The sequence below is a fragment of the Podarcis raffonei genome, chromosome 4 (genome assembly GCF_027172205.1).
Source record: "Podarcis raffonei isolate rPodRaf1 chromosome 4, rPodRaf1.pri, whole genome shotgun sequence".
Classification (NCBI taxonomy): domain Eukaryota; kingdom Metazoa; phylum Chordata; class Lepidosauria; order Squamata; family Lacertidae; genus Podarcis; species Podarcis raffonei.
Genome location: NC_070605.1, coordinates 2233019 through 2257129, shown reverse-complemented (window position 1 = coordinate 2257129; position 24111 = coordinate 2233019). Strand labels below are relative to the sequence as shown.

Below are 24111 nucleotides of genomic sequence, written 5' to 3'. Positions count from 1 at the left end.
CCAGGACCAGCACACTATTATTATCACTGCTAGTACTACCTGAGATTAAATTAGCCTGGCTCTTCTCTGGGGCAAATGTTGTTTGGCCCAATCATGGCATCCCCTCCATCTCCAATGTCATTTGTCTCTTTGGTCAACCCAAGACTGACAGCAGCAAAAACAAAAACAGAAAACCTGACAGAAGCTACTTATCTTTCCTAACAACTCTGAAGCTGACATTTAAGATGCCTGGGCAGTTCCGATCAGTCCAACTGTGGTAGAAGGAGGCAGAACTGGAGGAAGATTGTTCACAGAAAAAACTGTAATTTACTATTTCTTGTGGGGGTGTTAAGTTCCCAGGTGTTGTAGGGGGCGCTGTTGAGCTCTGTGAAAATATATGAGGTTTGTCACATAGAGGTATTTCTTGAATTTCCAGGCAGATAGGACGATCCCACAGGGAGGCTTACCAAGAGAGGCCACGATCCCCTGATTCTCCTCCATGACGTCCTTATGCAGAGCTCTCTGGTCAGGATCCAGCAACGGCCACTCCTCGTCCGTGAAACGAACAGCGACATCTTCAAAGCACACTGGACCCTAAAAGAAAAAGGGAAATGTCCTCCTCTGAGACAGCAGAAATATGATCTGCTACACAATGCTCTGTTCTTTCCTTCCTGTTAATTGCTGTGTTATTTCAATAGGATTGCTTTGCTGCATATTTTAATTATTGGTACCTATTTTAACGCTTTAATTGAATTATTTTATTCTTCATTTTAACTGTGGGTATTCGTCTTTTTGCAAATAGGTGGTACTCCAGCTTATGTTTACGTTATTCTGCCTACGCAAGCATTCCAGTTTCCCCGATGGAAGGATCCACTTTCTCCTCTCCTCGTGAGCTGTTCTGGGGAGGTTCCCTTCCAATGCCCTAGAGCGAAATTCAAGGGGTTCATGGGGGCATGGAGAGGGGGAGGAATGGGGGGCAGGCCCCATTTTGCAGCGGATGAGGCTGGCTAGGTGAATCCTGGAAATTATTTGTTCTCGTCTGTCCGCTGCTTAGAAGCCTATTTTAGCATTCAGTTATAAATATAGAAATACAAGAAGCCTAGTTTGGATGGCCATCTGTCTTGGAGGATCTAGCTGAGACTCTTGCAATGCAGGCGGTGGGACTTGATGACCCTTGGGGTCCCTTTCAACTCTAGAATTCCATGAAAACTGCAACTACAGATGAATCCTACAGGCGACATTCAGAAGGCTGGTTATCACAGAGTTATCTGGGCAGGAAATCTGACACATCACAGCTGGAGTTTACTCTTTATCAGCAAGAACACGATATTCACAGACTTGGCTGTGTGGGTCTGTCAATTTGCATTGCATATCAATTAATGGACTAGTTGTCTCGGTGGAAGTTTAGTGTGGTTCTGTCAAGTCTTCTGTCAAGGTCATGCTGACTATAAGAAGAGGCCAGAAGAAGCCAGGGTTTCACTTTCTCTTCCTATATTTGTATCTCTCTTCCTGCTGGTGTTCTGTACATAGTATGTCTTAAGGTTAAGGTTAAGTGTTAAGGTTTAGACTTTTAATAAGTTTAGGTAAGTTTAGGTTAAGTCTGCTGCAACTGGATTTCTTATGAACAAGACCAACCCTGAATGTTTTGGATTTGTGACCATTATGATCATTTGCCTTCAATAGCAGTAAAGCTCTGCTGGATGAAATACAATTGCCTCTGGTCTATTTTTTGGGAATCCTGTAATATTTTTAGGTTTTTACTCTGCTAACTATACATTGGAATTCTGCTCCGGATCAGTATTGAGTCAGGGTCTTCCTTCATGAAATCAGCTGCTGAGAGTGAAGGCCCCTGGCTCCCCACAGCTTTCTAACTCCTCTCTGGGGTTTCTGGCAAGCGATCCAACAGTGCGCCAGTGTGCCTATGCTCCTCCATTGTCAGACGTCTCCTGGCTCTGAGAGACAAGCAGGGAGGGTGGCTTCTGACAGAAGGAGAGGGAGCCCCGGTGGCTCCTCCTTCTCCTGACTCACCTCTGCCTCTCGACCTTCCTCCTCCCACTCGCCTCCTTCCTCTTCTGCCTCTGATTCTGCACTGCATTCTGCCACAGAGTCTCCCAGTTCACTAAGCCCTGTTACTTCTTCTGCTTCTGACACCTCCTCTTCCCAGGCTCATCCCTCTTCTCCATCTGACCGCTCATCCTTCCTCCACCTTCACTCCTTGGGCTCTGAGATGTCTTCCCTTCTTGGTTCCCCAGCTGCTTCCTCCCACCACTCCTCTGTGCCCCACCAGTCCATGACATTGCTCCATCCCTCGGCCTCTGTCCCCACAAGACAGCTTCCCCTGACCTGATCTGGTGCCACAGCAGCTGTTTCACTTCTGCCCCCATGAAAAGATAAATATGGAGATCTTGCTGGCTTCATTCTTTCATCTGCCTCAAAGGAATCCAGGTCCATTTCTGCAAAATGATCCCTTTTCTGAAAGAACAACAAAATTCAAAACAGTAAATGAATGGTGAGAAATATAAGAAAGAGAATGACAAAGACAGAATCTTTAAGGGTGTTAGATCTCATTCTCAGAAAAAGGATGGGTCATCAGCAGACCATTATGGGAGGTGCTCTGTCCTGTTTGGAGCCCCTTGGGAGTATCCAGAGGAAAGTCTCCCTCACCTGCTTTCTCTCCTCTGCCTGACTCAGGAGGAAACCTTCAGCCAGGGCCACCGCCTGGGAACTGGTCTCCGCTCCACATTCCCTCACCCAGCTCTCCATCTCTGGGGGAAGGACAGCCAGGAACTGCTCCAAGATCACCAGGTCCAGCATCTCAGCTTTCGTGTGCCTTTCTGGCTTCAGCCACTGATGGCAAAGGTGATAGAGTCGGCTGCAAACCTCTCGGGGTCCTTTGGCCTCCTGGCAGCAGAACTGCCTCAACTGCCAGCTCCGCCCCACTGAGGGGAGGGTGTCCTCCTCACCCAGGATCTTCTGCACAGAGTTTTCCCAGAATCCTCCACTGCTCCCAGTTTGGATGGCATGGCCTCTTTCTGCTCCAGGGCCAGCTGAGTCTTGCTCATCCATCTGTGCTCTCAGGAAGCCTCTGAGAGATTGGAAGGAACTATTTGGTCTTCTTCCAAGTTCTGTCTGAATAAGAAGCTCTAGCAAATCCTACAAAGCAAATACATTGTTCTGTTACAAAAGTTGTACAAAATCAGGAGAAGAAAAAGGTTCCCTGAGCAAGCATGGATGAGTCTTCTTGGGAACCAGGGTAGGACTGCACCACAGCCCAGACTCTGAGCTATCTTTCTAAAAAGGAGGAGGAGGAGATGTAGGTCTCTAGAAGGGAGATTGTGGGAATGTGGAGGCAAGCGAAGAGATTAATGCGAGGTGAATCAGCCTGGTTGCTCCTTCCTTCCAGTCAATGCATGAAGTCAGAACTGATTGACAAGGGAGTCATTGGTGCCTCGTGAAAAATGACTAGGTGTGTTGAGTCCGAATCTCCTATCTTGTAGCTTGAAGCCATTGGTTGGAATCCTACGCCCAGGTGACATGGCTCTCCTATCTCCTCTCTGTCCCCTCTCTTTTCCATGTAAACATACCCAGCTCCTCATAAAGCTTGGCTTGATCTGCTCGGCTGGCCTCCTCTGCCAATAAGGAGGCGGTAGAAGCAGAAAGAAAGAAGGGAAACAAAGGAAGAGGTTTGGGAGCAACCATTCATACACGTTTCCTCTCTTGTGCAATGACGCTGACCCGTGTCACTCACGACTGAAGTCCTACTGATAGCCTTATTTAAAGAAGCTAGATTTCTATCTGCTAGATTTCCCAGGGGGCTCTGAATAAATTTTTTTCTGGAAGGGGGGGCAGTAACCTCCTCCCCTCCCCCCCACAAAAGATCTAAAGGAAGGAGCGAGTTCCTGCGACCTCGCCCCTCCCTGGCAGGACCCCCTGCTCCCTGGGGCTTTCCCCTCCCATGAGCCACCCTCCCCTGCATCCCTGGGACCCCCACCTTCTCGACTTCTGTACCCTGGGGGGGGAGGAAGAGACTCACCAGATCCCCTTGGAAGAGAGCAATGCAGCGTTTGCAATAGCTGAAAGCAACCCCGCCCCCCCCTACAGGAAGGGGAGGGAGGGGCTTATGTTCTGGAGGACCTGGCCCCCCTTTACTACCTGTCCTCTCTAGGAATGCAGCTGAGGTCCCTTTAACCCTTGCAAAGCCGAGACCACCCTGCTCAGTCCTCTCTGCCTTTTCTCTCCTGCATTGCAGAATCCCAGAGATGCTTATTTTATTTTTGCTCTTGGTTGGTCTGTGATCCGCTCCCTCCCTTGGCCAGAAACTGGAGGAAGAGGTTGCAGGGAAAAGGGGTTTGCAGGAAGCAAGGAACCTCATCCTACAATGAGAGGGAGCCCTAAGGGTCATCTATTCCAGCCCCCCTGCAAGGCAGGAATCTCAGCCAAAGCATCCACCCTCTGCTTAAAAACCTCCAAGGAAGGAGAGTCTGCCATCTCCCAAGGGATTCTGCTGCTCTTCCCGTCAGAAGAAACTGCTTTCTGGTCCTCTGGGTCCCTTATTCTGGGTGCTCCCCTCTAGGGCAGGAGAAAAGAAGCTGGCTCCCTCTTCCATGGGTCAGCCCTCCAGATATTGAGAGGTGGCTCTCAGGTCTCCATCCAGCCAGATCTCAGCTGAGGGAGGAACAGGAAGACATGCTGTTCCTGCCTCTCCTGGGACTATACATTGCTGAGCTGCAAAATGCAGGAAAGTGCACATTTTGAAGGCTTTGGGTACATTTTGTTAATGGAGAAATCTGAGGGCTCCCTTGGACAAAAAACAAGGACACCAGCCAGGAATACCAGAGCAAAAGAGCAGCCAGTAGGCTTGGTCTTGATTGAAGACTGTGGCGGCAGGACTCCCACCTGCCACAAGGTGGAACAAGATGGATGCCCAGAACAACAGAGCCCCCAAACTTTTATCAGCTGCTAATCCCCATGTTACACCCCCCCAACTACATCACTCATACATCATGGTAAGGGGAAGTCTGGTGGCCGCAATCTGAGCATCCTGGACTCTGCCCCATGGTTCTCCTTGCCATCCACCAAACACCCATTGAGTGTAACAAAAGAGATATTTACATTTCCCTGTTTCCCAGCCAAGTCAATCACACCCTTTTGTCTCCATCTGGGTTTGTTATTTCTGGAATGGCTGCCTGTCTGGCACTCAGGTATCAGGATGCAAGAAATTATCACTCAGGCAGAGGGGCTGCTGAGTAGCTGAGCTCACAGGTCTATATGAATTTCTGAAGTTTTCCCAGTGAGCCAGTACATAGATACATTTATCGGTGAATCCTTACATTTGGTATTGTGCAGCAGAGGCCCTTTGAATAGATAGAAAGAAACTGTGATGAAGTGTTTTGTGGGGACAAGTCACAAAAGTCACAAAAGTGATGGTGATGATTTTGGTAGTCGGCTGCATGTGCATGATATCTGCTGCAGGGGCAACCCTCCCCCCCTCCAATTATACATAAATTCCTGCAACAGTTTGCCTTCCAATGTCCGGCTATACCTCTTGGCTCATCCTCCAAACTTTGCTGGGGGGCTGTGTTCCCCCTCCCAAAGTAGGGACACACTCTTAGCACCTGAAAGCTGTACCACCTCATTGCTGCTGCCGGGGGTGAGAGTGTTGGGATACTGCCAGGGAGACAAAGGCCATCATGCCCCCACGTCGATTCCGGACGATCCATCGATCTCCCGTAGATACAGTATCAGTCAATTAGCGACACAAGCCTCAGAAATAGCTTGCCACATTCCAGGGCTTGTGCACGCTCTATCAGCAGAGTTCGTACAACGAAAGGTGCACTCAGGAGAGCATTATTTACAACTTTATTCAGCGTTGATCAGAACAAAGAAAAAACATGACTGCCTGCTTGCGTGTCCAGACGCAGAGAGGGAAACAAAAGCTCTAAACAAAAGAGAAACTTCCTGTGAACAGGAAATACGCAGGCTGTGACACAACAACCTGCTCCCTTTTAAGGTGGAACGGAAATATCCTAACATCCTCCCCCTTTCCGTGTAACCTGTAGTACCTGTGGTTCAACCCAATTGCAACCTTTGTACGTAAACCTTAAGTTGTTCTCTGTTAACAACCTTAGACAACAGATCGGCAGAAATTTCATTTCCTGGCATGTAGGACACCTGAATGAGTCCTTTCTGAATACACTCTCTTGCACGATGTAGCTTAATCTGCAAGTACTTGGTTCTCTGCTTGCAACTCTCTGAGTTCAGCAAAGCCAAACAGGATCTATTGTCTTGATACACTTGTATAGGACATTTCACAGAAACTCTGATGTCCTTAAACAGTTGCATCAACCATTCACAATCCATGAGTGAAAATGACAGAGCATTGAGTTCTGCTTCACAGGAACTTAGGCTCACTGTCGTCTGCTTTTTGCACAACCAGTCAAACAGACAGTGGTTGTACATGTAGCATACTCCAGAAGTGCTTGTACCATCCGTGGTGTCACTTCCAAAACTTGCATCTGCAAAGATTTCAAGACCTCCAGTCTTCTGACTGGTGAACCTCAGCCTGTAGTGCAAAGTCCCTTTCAAATAGCGGGCTACGCGCTTCAGAGCTTTCCAATCCTGAACAGTAGGATTGTTAGCATGTCTGCTAAGCAGGTTAGTGCTTACAGCTATGTCAGGTCTTGAACATCTAGCAATGAAATTCAACTTGCCTAGAATGCATCTGTACAGCGTAGTGTCAGAAAACGCTTCAGCAGTACTATCTACCTGGTAACCTGTCACCATCGGTGTGTCTGCTGGGTTTGCATCAACCAAATTCAACCTCGTTAAAACATCAGCAATTTTCTGTGTTTGGTGTATCAGAAAATTACCTGCTTGGTCTCTCTCCACCTGCAGAGAAAGAGAGTTGAATACCTCACCAAGATCCTTCATGTCAAAGTGCTCCTTCAATTGAGCGAGGGTGCTTCAGTACAAAGCCTGATTCTGTGGAGAGAATCAGAACTCACAGGGTTAAGAAGTTCTGAGTGACGTCTCACATTCTGAGGCGTGGTTTAGAATACTGAGGGGAGTGTTTTACTGTGTCTCTCTCAGTGTGTGTTTTTTTTTTTGCTCCGGTGCAAGAGAGGAGCAAGGATGTGTGCTTTGTCACCAGGAAGGTTATGATATTTGTTTTGCTACGAGAATAAAGACTTAAAGTAAGATAAAGGAGACACCGTGCGTTAAGCCTGATTTATTACGCACACACGGCAACTGTGCTTCTGTTCCCGCTGTGTTTACACTCTGCCGAATCGGAGGAGCCCCGGGAGAAGAGAGTCGTCGCAGAGGAAGCGTGTGGACCCCCCGGGGGCCGGTAAAGCTACAAATAAATCACTGCATAGATTCTTCCAAAACATCAGAAGATCATCAACAAAACATAAACAATACAGTTTGTTTTGCCCCTCCTCCTTGACAAACACACATGAATCAGCTTTGCCCTGGTGAAAACCTAGAGAAAGCAATGTCTCAGTGAGTTTTGTGTTCCAACACCTGGCACTCTGCTTGAGACCATATAAGAATTTCCGAAGTTTACAGACCATTCCCTTCTGTATTTGCATTCCATCAGGTGGAAGCATATACAGCTCCTCCCCCAAAACCCCGTACAAAAAAGCTGTATTAATGTCATGATGGGAAACATGCAGTTTCTCCTCTGCAGCTATCTTGAGCATCAGCCGAATGCTCTCATACTTGACGGTGGGTGAGTAGGTCTTGTGGTAATCCTGTCCTGGTACCTGCGAAAAACCTCTGGCAACCAATCTGGCTTTGTGTGTTGACAACCTTGCCATTCTGGTCTCTCTTGGCCTTGAAGACCCATTTGCTGCCAACCAGTCTCATTCCTGGGACTACCGGTACCAGTTCCCAAGTTTGGTTCCTATTCAAGGAATCAACTTCAGCCTTCATGGCATTAAGCCAAGGCTCAGCATCTTTAGAGGTTAACTCCTGAACCTCTTTGAAGCCTGAAGGTTCCCATACCTTCTCTGAGCTACTAAGAACAGCAGTTGCTGTCTTAGCAAACTCATCAGCAAATCTCTTTGGAGGTTTGCCTTTGGTGGCCCTTTCAGATCTGCGTACTATACGCAAGTCTTCTTCACTCATCTCCTCCTTCTTAGGAGAAAAGTGACCAATGGTGAACAGTGGTTCTTCCAGTTCATTGTCAGACGCATCAGATGGTCTGACTGAGGCCTTTGCGCTCTTGTAGTCTGCTGAGTCATCACTGTCGCTGACACCAGCAGCAGCACCGCCCACTGAGCTGGAATCCGAACTCTGATCCTCCTCCTCCTCCTCAGCTTCCTCTTTTACCTCAACATTATCTGCTTTTTTTTACATCACCTTGATCTTCCTCTGGGTAACTCTGGAAAATTCCCACATTTCCCCCCCCCCCCACTTAGAATTGTACTCAACACTCTTTGTGAACTTAATGGACTTAGAATCAGTCATCCAGGACTTCTGGGTCAGCGCCAGTGACGAATGGCGGAGTTTCTCTAAGCAGAGGAACTGGCTCCGTGGAAATTGAATCGCCCACCGCGGCGAAGGTGGGGACCCGCTAGAAATCCCAGGTGGAGGAAGCCTGGGAACATGGGGGTTCGGCAGGGCACCAGGAGCGCCTCCCCTACTCGCGGGGAATCCCATTTAGGGGCTCCAGAGCGGAGTGGGGTGAGTGGCGTGGTGCTGCGAACTGACTGCTACTTTCACGGAGTGAAGCCGCACAGCCATTGCCGGAGAGCGCTGACTTTTTCCTGTGGACATTCGGATTTAAAGTAATTACCTGTGAGTAAAGTGAAGAAATTGGATCTTTAAAAGCTGAATTAGGCTACGAACGGGGGAGGTGTAAAACAGGAAGTCCGCCTTCCTCTTTTTGTAAATAGTCGGAAGCAAAGAGGCTTAAACTAAAGCCTGAAAGACTGTGTTTGATCTTCAAATTTCCAGTATAAAAATAGCGAGCCCCCCCTTGGAAGCAGGGGGAAAGGGGGAGGATTTTTGGATGTTATTTGCCTGCAGGAAAAGAGGGAAAACTTAACTTTTCACCACTCGGAACCTGAGAACGGCAGCCATTAAAATTGCTGCATTTCGGAGCTCCGCATTGAATGTGAATAGACCATTTGGCTGTCAGTGAGTGAAACATTGTTTCAACTATTTTCTCCTGGTTTAAAAGTTTTAAAAGTTTTAAAAGTTTCAACTTTCTTTTCTGAGCTAAAGTTAAGGTGATACTAATTATATCGGCGCAACTTGTTATTGCAACAAAAAAAAAGTGTAAAAGGATACTTTGGACTAATACAAGATAAATAATAACTATTTCCCTCTAGAGGAGGACTTTGAAATTGCTACAAGGAGTGGAATTTTCCAGCCTTAAAGATAAAACTCTGGGACTGTATCTGACCTTGCGGGCTTTGAGTGTTATGGCAGATGGGAAAGAAAAAATAGATCCTTCTTTACAAGAAAAGACAACAAGGTCTGGGAAGTCTTTTCGGAGAGCTTCTACATCTGGCCCTCCTGTTCCCTCTGCAGCTGCATCAATGCATACTAAACCAAAAGGAGGAATGCTTTCGGAAGAAGATTGGGCACTTGTTTTGAGTAAAATTAATAATTCCTTGGAACAAATGAATAAAAAATTGGACCAAAACTCACAAAAATTGGACCAAAATACACAAAGCATAAAAAGCTTGGAACAAAAGGTTAATTCTAATACAGAAGCTATAGAGACATTAGTTAAGGAGTCCAATGCAACTAGACAGACTGCAGAGGAAGTTAAGGAAAAGATTGTTACTGTTGAAGCGAAGATAGCACAACTGGAAACAGAGGTCCCAGATGTGCGGAAACAAGTACAAGACCAGAAGTTGATGCTTTCTATGTTTGAGCTCAAGGAGAAACAGACAAATTTGAGAATTCGGGGAATACCTGAACTAGAAAAAGACTCTTTGATAGACTATCTTACAGAGGAATTTGCAGCCTTCTGGAACCGGGATCTGCAAAAAGAAGAGTTTAAAATTGTGAGAGCCTTCAGGCTTGGAAGAGGAGGGAAGAAGGAGCAGAACAGAATAAGAGACTGTTTGATTACACTCCGATCTAAAGAAGAGAGGGATAAAATCTTGAGTTGGCATTACGAGGAGTCCTTGGCAATACACCAATTTAGAGTGGAGATATTTAAAGACATCCCTAAATATCTTTTGGACTTGAGATTTAACTTCAGAGATCTGGTGGATCTGTTGAGAAGGAATAAAATTAACTTCAGGTGGGAATATCCTCAAGGCCTATCCTTTAGTTTTAAAGGAAGAAAAATAAAGATAAGATCAGTAGAAGATAAAACAAAGTTCCTGTACAACTACGAAGAAGACCTACAGAAGGGAATTGGAAAAGAGTCAATAATATCGGAAAGAGGATCACCAGACAGAGAATTGGAGCAAAGAGTTCAGGAGAAACATCACCAAGTAAGGGTACCCTGGACATTTCAGCATTGTCTTTTGGACTGGACTCCCCTGTCAACGAACCAGTGTTACCACCAACAGAAGAGGAGCAAGCTCTGGGGGCAGTTGGGGGAGCACCAAAGTAGCCACAGGATGGCGCTGCAGGCCTTGAGCTGGAATGTGAATGGACTGAACAGCTTGGAAAAAAGGAGGAGAGTGTTTCATTTGTTGAAAAAAGAGCAATTGGACTTGATTTGTTTACAATAAACACATGTGACAAGGTTACACAGGAAGTTACTGAGTAACAAAAAATTAGGCCAAGAATTTATTTCATCGGATAAAGTTAAAAAAAGAAGAGTAGTCCTCTATGCAAAGGAGAGTCTATCACCTAAATTTATCTTTAAAGATGAACAAGGAAGATTTGTAGCAATTGAAATCCAAACACAAGGAGATAAATTTTTGATAATAGGCATTTATGCACCAAATGAAGGGAAATCGGAATTCTTTAAAAAGTTACATGAAATCTTGATGGACTATTTGGACTACAATATGATTCTGATGGGAGATATGAATGGTGTTGTATCCACAAATATGGACAAGGCGCAAAGACAAATAATTACTAAGGATGGAAGACTACCAAAAACATTTTTTGAGATGACTGAAAACATGGACTTAATCAACACTTGGAGAATGAAGAACCCTCTGGGTAGAGAGGGAACGTTCTACTCTGAGGCTAAAATGACATGGACAAGAAATGACCAAATTTGGGTAACTAGAGGACTGGCCCCAAAGATTAGCAAAGTTGAAATCTGCCCTAAGACCTGCTCTAATCATAATGCTGTGAAGATGGAATTAAAACTGATGCCAACTGGTTCCTTTAGATGGAGGATGAATGACTCTTTGTTTAGGAATGATGAATTTACCAAAAAGGCCCAGAAAACCCTGAGAGACTACTTCGAGATAAACATTAACACTACTGTTGAAAAAAGAGTAATTTGGGACGCAAGTAAAGCCGTCATGAGAGGATTTTTGATACAACAGAATGCAATTAAGAAGAGAATGCAAAATGAGAAAAAAGACAAAATTTTGGAAAAAATAAAGGAAGGAGAGAAGAAACTGAGGGCGAAACCAAAGTCTCAGGAGATTTTGAAAGAAATAAAGCTATATCAAGTACAATACATGAAAATGATGAATCAGGAAATAGAATGGAAGATTAAACAGATGAGACAAAAGAATTTGAATCGGCAAATAAGTGCGGGAAATTGTTGGCTTGGCAACTGAAAAAAAGACAAAAACTAAATACCATCACGAATCTGGAAGTGGAAGGAAAGAATATACAGAATCCAGTGGAAATCAGAAAGTGTTTTCAGAGGTATTTTAAACAACTATATACACAAGAAAAGCAGAATGAAATGGACATTGATAAATTCTTGAAAATAAATGGACTACAAAAAATTTCCCAAGAAAATAAATCAATGCTGGATTATAAAATAACGGAGCAGGAAGTAGAAGGGGCCATTCAGAATTTGCAATTAGGTAAATCTCCAGGACCGGATGGACTGACTTCTAGATATTACAGAACTTTGAAAGAATGATGATGAGCAATTAAATAGTCCCGAGATGGTATGTGTGATGTTGTTGGGGCCAGTAATGGTGTTGTCCAGGTGTATGTGGCAGCAAAGTTGGCATCTGGGTTTATTGCAGGCTCTGGTGCCAGTGTCCGTGTTACGTCTGGTTGTAGTATTATTGTGGGTTAGGAGTTGTTTAAGATTGGGTGGCTGTCTGTAGGCAATGAAAGGTCTTCCTCCCAGAGCTTGAGAAAGAGAACTATCATTGTCCAGGAGAGGTTGTAGATCTCTGATGATGCGTTGTACTGTTTTAACTTGGGAGCTGTATGTGATGACTAGAGGTGTTCTGTTATTTTCTTTTTTGCTGATGAAGTTAGACAACAGATCAACAGAGCCAGACAGATACCCAGAGAGAACTTGCTGCAAGACAGACCCAAAAAAGATTTGCATTTGATTTGCATTTACTGGCCGAGGGAGCCAACGTTTGTCCGCAGAGTTTTTCCGGGTCATGTGGCCAGCATGACTAAACCACTTCTGGTGAAACCAGAGCAGCGCACAGAAACACTGTTTCCCTTTCCGCTGGAGCGGTACCGATTTATCTACTTGCACTTTGACGTGCTTTAGAACTGCTATGAAAGCAACAGGAGCTCAACCCATCTCAGGGATTTGAACCGCCAACCTTCCAATCGGCAAGTTGGGTGGTAATTCAACTAAATTATGCTAGTGGAAAGATTAGCACTTGTGCAAGGCACTCACCCTCCTTCCTCCCGATGCAACATGTGCCAGCCAACCTCTGTTCCATTCTTAAGGACTCTGTTCTGGTTTTGATCTTTTTTTTGTGGTGGTTGCTGCTTTTAAAATCAAGCGGTGTATAAATGTTATGAACTAAAGTAAAAGACAATGTTGATGATGCCTGCTTGACCCCAGTACACATTGCCGAGCTGGGGAATTGTGTTGCAAAATGGAGGGAAGTGCACATTTTGAAGGCTTTGGGTACGTCTGCCTTCCAATGACCAGCTATACTTCTTGGCCCATCCTCCAAACTTAGCTGGGGGGTTGTGCTCCACCCCCCCCCCGTTTCATTCCCTGCAGGATCCAATGAGATGACATTAGGGGAATCCTTGCTCGCCCCCCCCCCCCATGAGATGGAATAGGTTAGGGGAAACCCTGCCTTTTTGGCCAAGGGCCTGACTCCCCTCCCAAATTCGTCCCTGCAAACTCAGCTACATTTATTTATTTTATTTTTAATAGTTTGATAATAGTTTTCAGTTTTAATATTTAATGCTGTATTCAATTGGGAGCCGCCCAGAGTGGCTGGGTAAACCCAACCAGATGGGTGAGGTATAAATAATAAATTATTATTATCATCATCATCATTAGATGGGCAAAGAAAAAGCGATTGATATGCATTGTATGTGCAATATAACATTGTGCCACTGGATGGTGCAGTGGAGTCCTGATTTTCTCTACCTGTTTTCAGTGTTTGAATTTACAACACCTTTAACTGAAGCGCTTCTTTGATGTATCCAGACTCTAGATCCAGCCAGTTCAGAAACCATACTTCTGTGACCCCATGACTGACGGTGGTCGTCGGAGGGGGTGGGGGTGGGTGGCAGAAAATGGTGACCCTGTGGGCGGCAGCTGGGAGAAAAGTTTTCCATTTGGGGAAAGGGATGAAAAGGAAAGAAGACCAAAGGGAGAACAATATCGTGGTTCTCAAATGATGGATAACATAGGTTACTACAGGAGAAACAAAATAAAATAATATTCCACAAGATAACAGTGGGAGAGACACCGAGCGGAGACCTTCGGAATACAAAAAAAAATTAAAATATTTAATTAGGGGAGGGGGAATCTAACAGAAAAAACAGGGGGCACAAAAGAAACCAGCCAAACTGAAAGGGAGACCACCTAAGGAGATGCCAATATAGCAGAGATCCTGGTGGAATTAGGAAAAGATTTACAAAATAACACCAAAATGATGGACAAATTGACAACAGAAATCAAAACACTATCCAGGAAAACAAATGGTATGGAAAAACCAGTCCAAGCTTTGGAGGAAACAGTTAAGAGAAAATAATAATAATAATAATAATAATAATAATAATAATAATAATAATAAATTTATTTATATCCCGCCCTCCCCAGCCGAAGCCAGGCTCAGGGCGGCTAACAACAATAAAACAGTACAGCAGTACAACACAACACAACACTCTAAAATCATTCATTATAAAATTGATTCAAATCAAACCAATGGCAACCATTGGGCCAGAGCTCCGCGAAGATTGCCGAAGGAGGGAGTCAGGCTGTGCCCTGGCCAAAGAAAGAAGAGAACTGAGAGATAAAAAAGAATCAAGATAGAATGAAAACAGAGCTAGCCACAGTAAGAGAAACTCAGAAGGATATAATCAATAATATTGCACGTCTGGAATTAAAATAAAATGACACAACACTACATTTGAGAGGCATTTCAGAACATCGGAATAAACAAATCAGAGTTAAAAGGAACCATGGAAAAAGAGGATAGGAAGTCAAGGAATGCTTTCTGATTTTTTGTTAATTATTTAAATTCTGGGGAAGGAAATATTTTTCTTTGTTGTATCATTTTTAGCTCGTTTTTCCTGCTCCACAGAGTAGGACACAAACAAATGGATTCAAGTTTTGTTTTGTTTTTTAAAAAAACAAGACTGACTAAACATGTGGAAGAACTTTTTGACAGCAATAACTGTTAGTGGATAGGACTCCCTTGGAAGTGCTGGAATTTCCATCTATTGAGGTTTTCAAGTGAAGTTGGATGGTCATCTGTCATGGATGCTTCACTTGCTATGCCTGCATCACATGGGGTGGAATAGATTGCACCAGGGTTCACTTCCAGCTTCACAATTCTACAATTTCGTGATTCTCCCCTGTATGAGTTCTTTGATGGGAAGTGAGAGAGGAGTTATGAGTGAAGCTCTTCCCACATTGCACACACTGATAGGGTTTCTCCCCTGTGTGAATTCTTTGATGAGATGTGAGAGAGCAGCTCTTCCTGAAGCTCTTTCCAAATTCAAAGCATTTATATTGTTTCTCCCCTCTATAAATTCTTTGATGGGTATTCAGATGAACTCTCTGGATGTAACTCTTTCCACATTCCACGCACTGATAGGGTTTCTCTCCTGTATGAATTCTTTGATGCCTAGTGAGATTACAGCTCTTACTAAAGCTCTTTCCACATTCAAAGCAATTATATGGTTTCTCCCCTGTATGAATTCTTTGATGGGAAGTGAGGCTGTGGCTGTGACTGAAGCTCTTTCCACATTCCATGCACTGATAGGGTTTCTCCCCTGTATGAATTCTTTGATGTTTAGTGAGAACGGAACTTGTACCGAAGCTCTTTCCACATTCCACACACTGATAGGGTCTCTCCCCTGAATGAATTCTTTGATGTTTAGTGAGATCGGAGCTTGTACCGAAGCTCTTTCCACATTCCACACACTGATAGGGTTTCTCCCCTGTATGGATTCTTTGATGGGAAGTGAGTTTGGAGCTATCAGTGAAGCTCTTTCCACATTCCACGCACTGATAGGGTTTCTCTCTTGTATGAATTTTCTGATGGAAAGTGAGAGAGGAGCTCTGAGTGAAGCTCTCTCCACATTCCATGCACTGATAGGGTCTCTCTCTTGTATGAATTTTATGATGGGAAGTGAGAGAGGAGCTCTGAATGAAACTCTTTCCATATTCCATGCACTGATAGGGTTTCTCCCCTGTATGAATTCTGTAATGGGAAATGAGATGGGAGCTATCAGTGAAGCTCTTTCCACATTCCATGCACTGATAGGGTTTCTCCCCTGTATGAATTCTTCGATGGTAAGTGAGACTGCTGCTGTGACTGTAGCTCTTTCCACATTCCATGCACTGATAGGGTTTCTCCCCTGTATGAATTCTTCGATGGTAAGTGAGACTGCTGCTGTGACTGTAGCTCTTTCCACATTCCACGCACTGATAGGGTTTCTCTCCTGTATGAATTCTGTGATGGGAAGTGAGATTACAGCTCCTACTAAAGCTCTTTCCACATTCAAAGCAATTATATGTTTTCTTCCCTGTATGAATTCTTTGATGGGAAGTGAGGCTGTGGCTGTGACTGAAGCTCTTTCCATATTCCACGCACTGATAGGGTTTCTCCCCTGTATGAATTCTGTGATGGGAAGTGAGATTACAGCTCTTACTAAAGCTCTTTCCACATTCAAAGCAATTATATTGTTTCTCCCCTGTATGAATTCTTTGATGGGAAGTGAGATGGGAGCTATAAGTGAAGCTCTTTCCACTTTCCATGCACTGACAGGGTTTCTCCCCTCTATGAATTCTTTGATGTGAAGTGAGAGAGGAGCTCGTACTGAATATCTTTCCACATTCCATGCACCGATAGGGTTTCTTTCGAAAGAAATTTCTTTTATGGGAAGTGGAATGGGAGCTCTGACTGCAGCTCTTTCCACACTCCAATTTTTTACGTGCCTTCTCCACTCTGCAGATTGTGTTGTGTTCTTCTTTGTTCTTCCTTTCCAATTCATCACAATCTGCAATGGAGAGAAAAAGGGATTAGAGCCTCAGGAACAAATGGAGCCCCCAGTTAGGAAATAATGCTCACTAAATTTGTTGTAGAGAAGGCAGTTGGCTGTGTGTTTATTACCGTATTTTCCCCTCTATAACACACAGATTTTTTCTCCTAAAAAGGAAGGGGAAATGTCTGTGCGTGTTATTGAGCGGATGTGTGGTCCCTGGAGCCGAAAAAGCAGGCAAAAATCAAATCGCGCTTCACGGAGAAGGGAAACCTGAAAAGAGGAAGCGGCTGCTTTCCTGCATGCTGCCTCAGGGTCTTACTGCCCACCCTCCTCTGTTTCGTTGCTGTGTTTGCTGAAACGGAACAAAGCGCAGGGAAAGCCCCTCCCCTCCAGGAAAGCAGAGGGGAAAGCAGAGTGTCCTTCCTTCTAATTCCTCTCTGTGCTCCGGTGCTGCTGGGGGAGAGGGAGAGAGAGAGGCGGAGGGAGGGAGGGGGGAGGGAGAGAGGGGGGAGGGAGAGAGAGGGGGGAGGGAGGGAGAGAGAGAGAGATGGCTGGCTTGGGTGGGGGGAAACTTTTGCCTTTCTTTCCTCCCTCCCGTTAAATCCCTCTCCTGCATTCTTAGCCAGCTGCTTCTCTGCACACCCCTCTCATGTCCCTTCTTTGTTTTTCCTTCGCTCCCCACTTAAAATGTGGTTACAAAGCATAGATCCACATGGATCCTCAGGATCTTTGCATTGGGTCACCCCAAATTCACCATCAGATCACATAGCATGTCCATGGCTACAGCCTGCCCCCCCCCCAAAATCACGCACCCACTGTTGCCTGGGGCTGCAATGCTGCAAAAACGTGGTTAAAAAGCATGGATCCACATGGATCCTCAGGATCTTTGCATTGGGTCACCCCAAATTCACCATCAGATCACATAGCATGTCCATGGCTACAGCCTGCACCAGAAAAATCACGCACCCACTGTTGCCTGGGGCTGCAATGGTGCAAAAACGTGGTTACAAAGCATGGATCCACAGGAATTCTCAGGATTTTTGCATTGGGTCACCCCAAATTCACCATCAGATCACATATCTGTGGCCACAGCATGAAGCACAAAAATGATACATCCACTGTTTCATTCAGAATGTTTTTTCCCTTGTTTTCCTCCTCTAAAAACGATGTGCGTGTTATGGTCAGGTGCGTGTTATAGAGCGAAAAATACGGTACCTTTGTTATCTGTAATAACCCAATGTATTTATTATTGGATTCTAATTGGTGGTTGAATGTTGCTTTGTTTGAAGTAAGCTACTCATTTTAAGATTTTTGTACTTTTTACATTAGATTAGATTGTTGTTTTTATTACTGTTTCATGTTTATACCGTAGCACCTCAGGTTACGTAACCCTCTGGTTACGTAAACTTCAGCTTATTAAAGTGGCAAATCCATGCGCATGCGCAGAACAGTGATCCTCGGGTTGCGAAAACCTAGGGATCTGGCCAGACCTCCGGAACGGATCCCATTCGCAACCAGAGGTACGACTGTATATGTGTTGGAAGCTTCCCAGATTGGCTGGAGCAACCCAGCCAGATGGTCAGCGTATACATAAAAATTATTATTATTGCTATTATTATCACTGCTAGTACTACCTGAGATTCAATCGCATTCTTTCACCTTTGGTGGACGTGCCCAAAGATTAAGGCTTTCTGGGAAATGATATATAATGAACTGAAAAAGGTATTTAAATATACCTTCTTGAAGAAACCAGAGGCCTTTCTCTTGGGCATGGTCGGCCAAGTGGTGCCAAAGAAGGACAGAACTTTTTTTATGTATGCTACAACAGCAGCAAGGATACTCATCACAAAGTATTGGAAGACGCAAGATCTACCCACTCTGGAAGAATGGCAGATGAAAATGATCGACTCTATGGGACTGGCAGAATTGACGAGCAGAATCCGTGACCAGGGAGAAGAGTCGGCTGAAGAAGATTGGAAAAAATTTAAGGACTATTTACAGAAACATTGTAAAATTTAAGAAAGTTAGATGGTGTTGGATTGAAACTGAGAGGTTTCTAGCTGCAATAATATATAAGAACATAGATGGGGAAAAGAAAGGGTTTGAAAAATAAGGTAATGTTATAAGCTGTAATGCTTTAAATGAAGGATTTGCTGAACAAATAATCTTAATTGGGATACAAGAAGGAGAAGTATGAGGAGGTCTGAGAAATTTGTTATTTAAAAGTATGGTTTATGAACTTTATGTCTGTGTTTAATGTTTCTGTTTGTTTTGTTTGTTTGTTTGTTTAAAAAATTGGAAAATTTAATAAATATTCTTTAAAAAAAAAAAAGAGAGAGATTCAATCAGCCTGGCTCTTCTCTGGGGCAGATGTTGTTTGGCCCACTCATGGCATCCCCTCCATCTCCATTGTCAGTCGTCTCTTTGGTCAACCCAAGACTGACAGCAGCAAAAACAAAAACAGAAAACCTTACAGAAGCTACTTATATTTCCTAACAACTCTGAAGCTGACATTTAAGATGCCTGGGCAGTTCCGATCAGTCCAACTGTGGTAGAAGGAGGCAGAACTGGAGGAAGATTGTTCACAGAAAAAACTGTAATCTACTATTTCTTGTGGGGGTGTTAGGTTCCCAGGTGTTGTAGGGGGTGCTGTGAAAATATATGAGGTTTGTCACATAGAGGTATTTCTTGAATTTCCTGGCAGATAGGACGATCCCACAGGGAGCCTTACCAAGAGAGGCCACGATCCCACAATTCTCCTTCATGACGTCCTTATGCAGAGCTCTCTGGTCAGGATCCAGCAACGCCCACTCCTCGTCCGTGAAACGAACAGCAACATCTTCAAAGCACACTGGACCCTAAAAGAAAAAGGGAGATGTCCTCCTCTGAGACAGCAGAAATATGATCTGCTACACAATGCTCTGTGGTTTTCTTCCTGTTAATTGCTGTGTTATTTCAATAAGATTGCTTTGCTGCACATTTTAATTATGGGCACCTATTTTAATGCTTTAATTGAATTCTTTTATTCTGCATTTTAACTATGGGAATTCGTCTTTGTGCAAATAGGTGGTACTCCACCTTTTGGTTTTCAAATCATTCTGCCTACGCAAGCATTCCAGTTTGCCGGATGGAAGGGTCCACTTTCTCCTCTCCTCGTGAGTTGTTCTGTAGAGGTTCCCTTCCAATGCCCTAGAGCCAAATTCAAGTGGTTCATGGGGGCATGGAGAGGGAGATGAATCCTACTGGCTTTTACGATATGGATACAACGCAGCTGCAAACTGGCAGCTCGGTGTTTACATCACATGATGTGGCTAGCTATGGGAAAGAATGTTCCCGAGATTTCTCAAAGCTTTGTTCTCAGTGTAATATGAGACCTTCCTGTTGCATTTGTAAAGGAAGTTTGAGTCACTTGCTAGGAGGAGATTGAACTGATCGGACATGTTTTCTGTACAACTGAACAGTCAGAAATAAAAGGATGTAAATAGCTTTCTGACTATCTCCTTTCGCTTGCTGGTATGCAAGGATGGAGGGGGTGTGCATTTTCCACGCTGGGAAATGTCGCCTATCACTGCGGGGATACCAGCCAGAGGAGATCACCGGTAAGAAGCTCCGGGAGCTGGGAGAGAGGCCAGCTTCTCCCGAGGGGGCTAGCTTTTTTTTTTTTTTAAATATATTTATTGAAATTTTCAAAAAATAAAAAAGAAAGACAAAAAAGAAAAAAGAGAGAAAAAAGAAAAAGAAAAAGGAACAATTAAAAAAGTTTACATTGCTTACTTTCCATAACCAATTTCCTTGACTTCCCCACACCTGCCCTTCTTGTATTCCAATTCCAATTTTTAGCTCAGCAAATTCTTGTCCCCACACTTTACCTTATTTTCTCTAATTCATTTTAATTAACTAATTTTAACTTATAAGCCTCAATCTTTATATATCAATACTTATTCTTAAAAAACTTTTCCTAAATTCGCCCCATCAATTTAATTAACCCATTTTAACTTAAAAACCTCAATCTTTATACGTCAACACTTATTCTTAGCAATCCTTTTCTAAGGTTGGCCCCAATTCCCTTCCCCGAAATCCCCATTTTTATGTTAGTGGCAAAACCAACTTAATTAAAACAAAATATATTTATACACCCTTTGGATTCCCAAAGCCCCACCACCCCCTTTCCCGGATTCGAACCCCAACCAAAGTCCATCAGTCCATCTGCAGTCAGCCTGGCGACCTCACGTCTGAGGCGCTCAACTCTCTCTCAGTTCCTCTCTGCCGGTTTTTTTGATAGTCCTTTATTTGCAATTCCGAATCTCGAAGAAGCTCTGTTCCAATAAGGTCCATATTTCTTCCAGCCAGACCTCCATATTTAACAATGGAGCCAAGATCTTGTTTCTTACTTCTCATAAGTCCAAATGTCCCAAAGGCTCCAATTTCCACATTAGCCAAGTTTGTATTCCATATGTCTTCAGATCTCCATATAAGGAGATCTCTCCATTTTCCATTCTTCAATTCAAACCAAATTTTCATCATCCTGTTCTTATTTTCCTTTGTATCCATCTTAACAGGCCTCTGGCTCTCCTTAATCATCTGCGACATCATAGCTCCTCCTTCTTTTTCCTTCAGATCATCATATTCCTCTTTAAACACATTCTCAGGTGTCTCAAATTTCTTTTCTTGTTTGGCTGTAAGGATTTTTAGATCAACAACAGCGCTTCCCTGTTCATCTGCAGGAACTTGAATCATGTCCCTTCCAGGCTCAGCAACTTTATTTACTGTTCCCTTCAGTATTGTGACGTTTATAGTCAAAACATCCGTCTGTTCCTGCAGTTTTCCCAGGAGAGAGAAGGTCTTCTCCAGTTCAGCCAGTATTTTTCCACTTACAGCCATTTTTGTAATGTCCTGAACCCCCTCTAGAGGGATTCTAGTTTCTTAATGTCTTCCAATTCCCACCCAAAAGCCAAGTTAGCCTTTTCTTCTTTATTTTAACAATTTGTTACCAAATTGTAGCGAATATAACCAGCAAAGTCAGCAAAAACAGAGTTTCCCTTTTCTTCCAACTTTGACAGCTAGTTTGACAGCTGTCAAAGTCTTTATGCCTCTTCCGCAGGCTCTCTCGCCGATCGCTCCCGGGTCTTGGGGGAGGGGTGAATTCCGTTCTCAATGTTAGCTCTTATCCTCCAGCACAATCACTTAAATTGCCCCAACGTAAAGTTAATTGCTTTTCTCCACAAAGAAGAAAGGTATTCTCACAACCTTAGTAATAAAATCCTTGCTTTACGATGTTTACAAGGCGGGTAGGCGGACTTCCTCTTAACACCTTGCCCGGTCGTGCCTAATTCCCAAAGAAAATTTCCCTTTTAAGTCCAAATACCGTGTTACTCACGGGTCTTCAGAAGAAGAAGTTAGCGCTCTCCGTCCATGGCATGCGGCTTCACTCAGCAGGGGAAGCAGTCGACTCACAGCACCACGCCGCTCTCCGTCCCCTGTTCCAGAGCCTTTAAAAAGGCTCCTTTGCGGGTCGGGGGGGCGCAAATGGTGCCCGCCGAGTCACCAGGTCCACAGGCTTCAGTGCCTGTGGTTTCTAAGGGTCCCCGCGTCGCCGCCGCGGCAGAACGCAACCCCTGTTGAGCCGATTCCCTCCGGAGCTTGGAGGGAATCCGCCATTAGACGATGGCGCCAACCCGGAAGTCCCGAGGGGGCTAGTTTGCCAACACTGGCAACATTCAGAAGGCTGGTATGACAGAGTTATACGGGCAGGAAATCCGACACTTCACAGCTGGAGTTTACTCTTTATTAGCAAGAACACAATATTCTCAGACTTGGCTGAATTTCAGGCCTTATGAGAACAACAACTCATTCCCTGAGCGTCTTCCTTAACTAAATCAGTTGCCGAGAGTGAAGGCCCCTGGCTCCCCACAGCTTTCCAAGTCCCCTCCTCTCTGGGGTTTCTGGCAAGCGACTGAACAGTGCGCCAGTGTGCAGCCTGCCTTTGCTCCTCCGTTGTCAGATGTTTCCTGGCTCAGAGAGACAAGCAGGGAGGGTGGCTTCTGGCAGAAGGAGAGGGAGCCCCCAGTGGCTCCTCCTTCTCCAGACTCACCTCTGACTCTCGCCCTCCCTCCTCCCACTCGCCTCCTTCCTCTTCTGCCTCTGATTCTGCACTGCATTCTGCCACAGAGTCTCCCAGCTCACTAAGCCCTGTTACCCCTTCAGCTTCAGCCACTGGAGGTCTTGTTGGCTTCATTCTTTCATCTGCCTCAAAGGAATCCAGGTCCATTTCTGCAAAATGATCCTTTTTCTGAAAGAAGAACAAGGATTCAAAACAGTAAATGAATGGTGAGAAATATTAAAAAGAGAACGACAAAGACAGAAACTTTAAGGATGTTAGATCTCATTCCCAGAAAAAGGATGGGACATCAGCAGACCATTTTTGGATGTTCTCCATCCTGTTTGGAGCCCCTTGGGAGTATCCAGAGGAAATTCTCTCTCACCTGCTTTCTCTCCTCTGCCTGACTCAGGAGGAAACCTTCGGCCAGCGACACCGCCTGCGAACTGGTCTCCGCTCCACAGTCCCTAACCCAGCTCTCCATCTCTGGTGGAAGGACAGCCAGGAACTGCTCCAAGATCACCAGGTCCAGCATCTCAGCTTTTGTGTGCTTTTCTGGCTTCAGCCACTGATGGCAAAGGTGGTAGAGTCGGCTGCAAACCTCTCGGGGTCCTTTGGCCTCCTGGAAGCAGAACTGCCTGAATTGCTGGCTCTGCACCTCTGAGCAGAGGGCGTCCTCCTCACCCAGGATCTTCTGCACAGAGTTTTCCCAGAATCCCCCACTGCTCCCAGTTTGGATTGCATGGCCTCTTCCTGCTTCAGGGCCAGCTGTGTCTCGCTCATCCATCTGTGCTCTCAGGAAGCCTCTGAGAGATCGGAAGGAACCCTTTGGTCTTCTGCCAAGTTCTGTCAGTCTGAATGAGAAGCTCTAGCAAATCCTACAAAGCAATTACATTGTTCTGTTACAAAAGCTGTCTCATATCAGGAGAAGAAAAAGGTTCCCTGAGCATCCATGGATGAGTCTTGCTGGGAACCAGGGTAGGACTGCACCACAGCCCAGACTCTGAGCTATCTTTCAAAAAAGGAGGAGGAGGAGGAGAAGATGTAGGCCTCTAGAAGGGAGATTTTGGGAATGTGGAGGCAAGCGAAGAGATTAATGTGAGGGGACTCAGCCTGGTTGCTCCTTCCTTCCAGTCAATGCATGAAGTCAGACCTGATTGACAAGCGAGTCATTGGTTCCTAGTGAAAAATGACTAGGAGTGTTGAGTCCGAATCTCCTTTCTTGTAGCTTGAAGACATTGGTTGGAATCCTACCCCCAGGTGACATGGCTCTCCTATCTCCTCTCCGTCCCCTCCTCTGCAACTCAACATACCCAGCTCCTCATAAAGCTTGGCTTGATCTGATTGGCTGGCCTCCTCTGCCAATAAGGAGAAAGGAAGAAGGGAAAGAGACAAAGAGGTTTGGGAGCAACCATTCATACACGTTTCCTCTGTTGTGCAATGACGCTGACCCGTGTCACACACAGCAGAAGTACTACTGAGAACTATCT

At 44.8% G+C, this 24111-nt stretch overlaps 2 protein-coding genes across 3 annotated transcripts in view; both read right to left on the bottom strand.

Annotated features, from left to right (window-relative positions):
• The window catches only part of LOC128412303 (zinc finger and SCAN domain-containing protein 31-like), a 275497-nt gene extending 271388 nt beyond the window's left edge, over positions 1–4109 (bottom strand). The window contains exons 1-2 of the mRNA XM_053385208.1: positions 4013–4109; positions 3564–3608 (exon numbers count right to left, since the gene is read on the bottom strand). The gene's annotated coding sequence lies outside the window, so the exon portion shown is untranslated. The remainder of the gene's footprint in view (positions 1–3563; positions 3609–4012) is intronic.
• LOC128412044 (zinc finger protein 91-like) overlaps positions 1–23910 on the bottom strand; it is a 31501-nt gene extending 7591 nt beyond the window's left edge. Inside the window, exons 1-3 of one of the 2 annotated variants that reach the window (XM_053384872.1) lie at positions 22941–23910; positions 2323–2451; positions 447–573 (exon numbers count right to left, since the gene is read on the bottom strand). In XM_053384872.1, coding sequence (XP_053240847.1) covers positions 447–573; positions 2323–2451; positions 22941–23408 — 724 coding nt within the window. In that variant the 5' untranslated portion in view covers positions 23409–23910. Of the gene's footprint in view, positions 1–446; positions 574–2322; positions 2452–14872; positions 16540–19255; positions 20079–22940 lie in introns of those variants that run through there. The other variant, XM_053384873.1, reaches the window with a different exon arrangement.
• Between the last annotated feature and the right edge of the window lie 201 nt (positions 23911–24111).